The sequence below is a fragment of the Anabrus simplex genome, chromosome 7 (assembly GCF_040414725.1).
Source record: "Anabrus simplex isolate iqAnaSimp1 chromosome 7, ASM4041472v1, whole genome shotgun sequence".
NCBI classification, from domain to species: domain Eukaryota; kingdom Metazoa; phylum Arthropoda; class Insecta; order Orthoptera; family Tettigoniidae; genus Anabrus; species Anabrus simplex.
Window position 1 is genome coordinate 22,998,394 of NC_090271.1, and position 6,000 is coordinate 23,004,393.

General features: G+C 42.0%; 1 protein-coding gene across 1 annotated transcript in view; it reads right to left on the bottom strand.

The window, feature by feature from the left end:
* LOC136877663 (pro-resilin-like) overlaps positions 1 to 1,529 on the bottom strand; it is a 70,461-nt gene extending 68,932 nt beyond the window's left edge. Inside the window, exon 1 of the mRNA XM_068228695.1 lies at positions 1,511 to 1,529. Within this exon, the coding sequence (XP_068084796.1) occupies positions 1,511 to 1,529 (19 nt within the window). The remainder of the gene's footprint in view (positions 1 to 1,510) is intronic.
* Positions 1,530 to 6,000: the final 4,471 nt, after the last annotated feature.

Consider the following 6,000-nt stretch of genomic DNA (forward strand, 5'->3'; position numbering starts at 1 on the left):
CATCCAGGAACGGTAGTTTTCCATCTACTTCGATTTCAATGGTGAACTGAATATTTGCTTGAATAGAGTTGAGATGGTCGAGAAATAGCTGTAGGTTGTTGCTCCCGTGAGGCCAGATTACGAATGTGTCGTCCACAAAACGGAGAAAACATTTCGGTTTCACGGTAGATGTGGCTAAGGCTTTCTGTTCGAAGCCCCCACTACCTGGCTCTGATACATACCTTCCAGAATGCTCACGAGACAGCCAGGGCTTACCTCAGCCAGAAAGACTAGGATATAAAAGGCCAAGGTCAGGGCCACTCTAGTAGTGTAAATTGCTGCCTGGGAGAGTGATTACCTCGGATCAAGTAGGGGTATTTCAGTCGCCTTGACGAAGAATTACTGCAATGTATTCGAAACGTCGGCAAACTGTACGTGATGTACAGACAACTACAACACGGTTCAACCCGAAAATTAAACTAAATAATTGTTCACACCGTGGAAGTTTCACCTCTAAAAAGTTTGAGTGATGTCTTTAAAAATAGGAAAGATCACAATATGAAGATAAAGCTGGAATTCAAGAGGTCAAATTAGTTCAAATATTCGTTTATCGGTAGGGGAGTTAGGGATTGGAATAAATTAGCAAAGGAGATGTTCAATAGATCTCTAATTTCTTTCCGATCATTAAAGAAAAGGCTGGTAAAACAACAGATAGGGAATCTGCCACTTGGGCGACTGCCCTAAATGCAGATCAGTAGTGATTGTGTGAGTAAAGCACAATCACCGTGGTTCTCAGTCACCGCAATGAACGGGGAAAAATTAATGTGTCAAGAAAAGCATACTAAATAATAAGCAAACGTTTTCTTTCTAAATGAGAGACGCAGGACTGGCATTAACACGGGTGTGTTCTCTCTATATTAAAATGTTTGTATTGTTATTACCCGATATTAAAACATATGTGCAAGATATGATGAGTTATAATAATAATTTCGTGTGGTTATTTCTAGCCCATGTAAGGCAGACCCTCCGATAAGGGTGGGCGGCATCGGCCACGTGTAGGTAAGTGCGTATTGTTGTGTTGGAGGATAGTGTTATGTGTGGTGCGTGAGTTGCAGGGATGTTTGGGACAGCACAAAAACCCAGCCCCCGAGCCACTGGAATTAACCAATGAAGGTTAAAATCCCCAACTCGACCGGGAATCGAACCCGGGACCCTCTGAACCAAAGATCAGTACGCTGACCATTCAGCCAACGAGTCGGACAATGATGAGTTTATTAAAACGTAATCAGACTAAATTTTGATTTACTGGAAGGCATCTTATATGCGTCTTGTGAACTGGAGTCTTTGAAATTTATTTTTGTTGTAAAGCTAAAAGTTATGTCTGTAGAAACATTTTTTAACTCATCATACCTGTTTTCCGTTTTCATAAATGTCTTAATGATCAAGACTGGATCAAGTCAAATGTGTGACTGAAGAGTGGATTCAGGATAGTTAAAGTAACTTGGTACATCTCTTGTGCCACGCAACTTACCTGCTCCTACAGCAACCATCCGCTGTGGGTTGGAGCCGTATAATACATCCACGGTATCCCCTGACAGTCGTAAAAGGCGACTCAACTTTTGAGTGTGGGTTGAAGGCCTTCAGCTGAGACTGGCTTTGCTTCCACTTAGGTGTTTCCTATCTGACCTTCCTTGGTCTACTGTTTTACTCTTCCGGCCCCGACGGTATTACATATGGAGGCCTGGCGAATCCTTCATTCTCACCCCCTTAGTGGCCCTTGTCTTCCTTTTGGCAATACTTTCATTCTTCTAGTTGTCTGACCTTTTCATATTTCTCCTAATTATTTCCTCTTAAAGCAGTGATCACCACCATATCTATCACACTCCAATATAGCTTTCGTAGGTATAATAAAGAATTTTTTATGTTGTTCGGAATTGTTACTGAACATATGATTGTATGTTTTAAGTTGATTATGGCATTTTTAAAGGTTGAGCGACCCCAGTGAATTGTACAAGTCGGCCTTCTAAGTCCTGTATCTCTAGATTCTTGAAAATTTTAGATGAAGATAATCATCAATTTGCTTCACTATTCGCACTGCCTAAGCGATATTCACTAATAGTGTGCAGATTTTCTGAAGTAAACCTAAAAGGGTTTAAGATAAAATTACACTAATCAATTGTGACAATATATATTTTTATTTTAACGTTTTTGGTTAATACATTGTTTAACAAATGCTGCAAACATAGTAACGTACAAGCATCGATAGAGAAGGCTAAAGAGAAACATAACTATAATCTCTAATAGAAATGGCTGTTAGAGTGATCATTTTGAAATTTCGATTCATACTAAAGTATTTCCATTTTTCGGGTCAAAATGATCTCCCTAATATTGAGAAACGTGTTATACAAGAAAGCAAACCAATGTTTACTTTGTAACCGCGGTGTAAACAACTATTTCTTAGCATTTCTCTAAGGATTGTTGTGTAACGATATAAATAGAATATGAACATGAGTCTTGTAGCGGGTTAGTCCGTTAAATACTAATTAACAAAACAATCTCGTGGGTACGTTGTACAATCATCATGGGCAGTGTTCGGGCTGGAAGTAGGCGGTGTGCTTATTTTCCAGGTGGAAGGTACACGCTGGACCCTCCTGCGCCACCGCTTCCCGGCCTGAATCCACCACTTCCACCACCTCCTTGAGAAGCCTCGCCTTCGTACTTGACGTCGGCATTGTAGCCGCTGGCGTCATCAGCGGTGTAGGTCACGATCTGTCGGCGGCCATCAGGCAGCAGTACGCGGTACTCTCCCTGGACTGTGTTACCGTCACTGCTCTGTCGATGACCGTAATCGTTACCAGACTCCGCGTCCTGCACGGTGTACTCGAAGCTGTAGGGCTGTGGCTGAAACACGCAGTGAGGAATACAGTGTCTCTATGCAGCAACCACTGGAAGTTTTACGGAAAATTGGAGTGTTTAAGAAACAACCAGTAGGTGGATTGACATTCCATGTGAGATCAAATCAAGAATTCTACGAAAAAAAGTTTGAAGTGATTTCAGTTAGTATGAGGAAAAAATGTTGATGTTCTACGGACACATGCGAAGAAAAGGACCGACAGACTGGCAAACACAATTATTCTCGGCCTGCAAGAAGAAGTGAAAATCACAACCCACATTGTTTAAGAAGATGCACCAGGACTTGAGGAAGTGGTGATGGTCATTATTGTTTTAAGAGTAGGCAACCTTCCAGTATTAGCACTAATGAGAAGGAAAATGTGAAGAGGTGTGACACTTTGAAGAACCACGACATCGGGAAAAAAAGGGTAGGACGACGAAGGGCCAGGAAATGAAAGAACTCCTTAGGTCTCGATAATGGAATACCATCGGGGTCGGAAGAGAACAAGAGATGACCAAGTGGGAGTGGACAGGACAGAACAAAATTAGGATCCTGGCACAAGTAGATGTAAGCAATGCCTGACCCACCTTGGTCGCCAGCCCAGGCTCCCAAGTTGAGAGTCCATGTCACCCTTTTAGTCGTCTCTTACTCCATGCAGGGGATACCTTGTATGTTATTCTACCGCCCCCACCCACAACTGAAGACTTGAAGAGACCGGGCGAGTTGGCTGTGCGGTTAGGAGCACGCGGCTGTGATCTTGCATCCGGGAGATAGTGGGTTCGTATCCCAATTTCGGCAGCCCTGAAAATGGTTTTCCGTGGTTTCCCCATTTTCACACCAGGCAAATGCTGGGGCTGCCCCTTAATTAAGGCCACGGCTGCTTCCTTTCAACTCCCTGGCCTTTTATATCCCATCGTCGCCGTAAGACCTATCTGTGTCGGTGCGACGTAAAGCAACTAGCAAAAGATCTGAGGAGAGCATATATTGGATCGGATAAGTTCGGGGCAGACCGAAGTTTAGGATATGCCGTAAGTGGCTCCTCCCAGAAATCGAGCAAAGATTTCAGCAGAAGAGCGGCTAAGAATGAACCAGAAATCGAAGCATCTTTGACTGTAAAGGAAAAGTCAATGGAAAAACAGGTTACAGAAAGACTGAATGGTTATTGTGTCTTCGTAGCTACCAGATGGCTGAATCGAGTGATGATGATGATGATAATAATAATAATAATAATAATAATAATAATAATAATAATAATAATAATAATAATAATAATAATAATAATATAATGGCGTATGGCCTGGTGAAGGTCTTTCGAGTTGTGACCCTATAGGCCACTAGCGCGTCTGTGAAGATGGGGGCCGTTAGATGAACTCCAATGAATTCGCACTCGAGACCCTTTGGCATGAAAAACATTTAGCCATGGAGCCGGGCTGTGAATGTCGCTGAGATATGAAGAATTTCTAAATAGAACATTATCTCCTACACACAACTGATATGGAGATGGACCTATTTACTTCCGTGTCTGATTTACAGATAAATTGCCAGCGACCATGAACTATGCACATAGAAGTCCCTTCCTCTTACTAATGACCTACTCTACACCATGATTAATCCAAAGTTATTTCTATCATTGCTATTTGTGTTCCCATCTGTTAGCATACGAATACCATCTATACACAGTGGTAGTGGACTTTGTCACGTAAGATGTTAAGCACTAGTCCAAAGACGGGAATCGTCAACGAGTTAGTTTTAACCTTGCGCAATGCAGCAATGCGCAAGATTTCTTCGTTTAATCATTTTGACATTTTGAGAAGTTATGAAGTCTATACCTTCAAGGATAGTTCATTCCTATAAGGTACTATACCACGTTTTGCTTTAAAGATATATCGACAGTCTTCAGAACGTACGCTTCTGCCTCGAAATTGGTTTCTCTCAGTGTACGCCGCTAGGCCCAGCTTAAAAACAAATTAGATATGAAGAAGACAATATAAAGTCATGAAATGTTAAATTAACAGCATCAAAACAAGTAGCAACAAAGCGAGAACATTTTTATGGGATGTCTTAGACTGAGTTATTTGAAAATGATACAATTCCAACTTGATCAGGAATATTCATTCATACTTACAGGTCCATCACTTCCTCCCTGTCCTCCAAATCCTCCGGTACTCCCTCTGGAATAGCCCTCGTTGAGTGCTGACTCCGTCAAATTCGCGGCGAACAACGTTCCCACCAAGAGTAAACTGACAACCTGAAAGGATAGATCATATACATATCATTCAACAACCATGGAAGTTGCTCTGTGATGTTTCCCTTAAAACTTAGGTGATGAACATAGGCTGCTCTCGGTGGAACGTTCTGCTCGAGAGCGTGAATCGTTGTGAAGGTTTGTCCACAAACATGTGCTTTTGCCTTCAACTTTGAATTCGATTTGCATTGCAGTCCATGTTCATTAAAAACTTGAGTTGACTGAGTGCGTCAAATGCCTGTTTCACTCTGCACTGTTAATTTTCCGTATAGAAGAGATGCTGGTGATGATGACGACAGACTCGGCTTTAATTCTCGGAGTGCAAGAGACGTAAGTGTTTTAATTGAATAAAGGATTAGTTAGAGGAATGAAATTTCGAAATTGTTCATGAAGGAAAACTAGATGAAGAGATCCTTTCCACGAAATTTACGCACTGAAATATGTTGAAAACTATCAAGCCGTATGGATTCAAACCGAAAATTCATTTCAGAGAAGCAATCTTATCCCTGACCTTTTTCAATTACATTACTTGGCATTGGTACCACATGTGGCCTTTCCTGACGGCAACCCTACGTAGAGAGATGTTTTCACTATTGCTTGTTTCTGTAGTGGTTGGTACTGAGACGGAATAATCACCCTTAGACAGCCCCCGAACTGGAAGCCATAATGCAAACCATTCACCCAAGGGTCCGGACGTTTTGGAACAGCAACAGCGGAATAAATCGATTTACTAAATGGCATAGCGTGAGAGGCAAGGTGTGTTGCACGGTCTTCCACAGTCACTAGAAATGATTCCGTTCAACCCGAGAGAGGCGAGTAAGTTTCTCACACTATGCGCTTTGTAGCCTACCATCCACGTCCGTAAATACGCACGAGTGTCGCC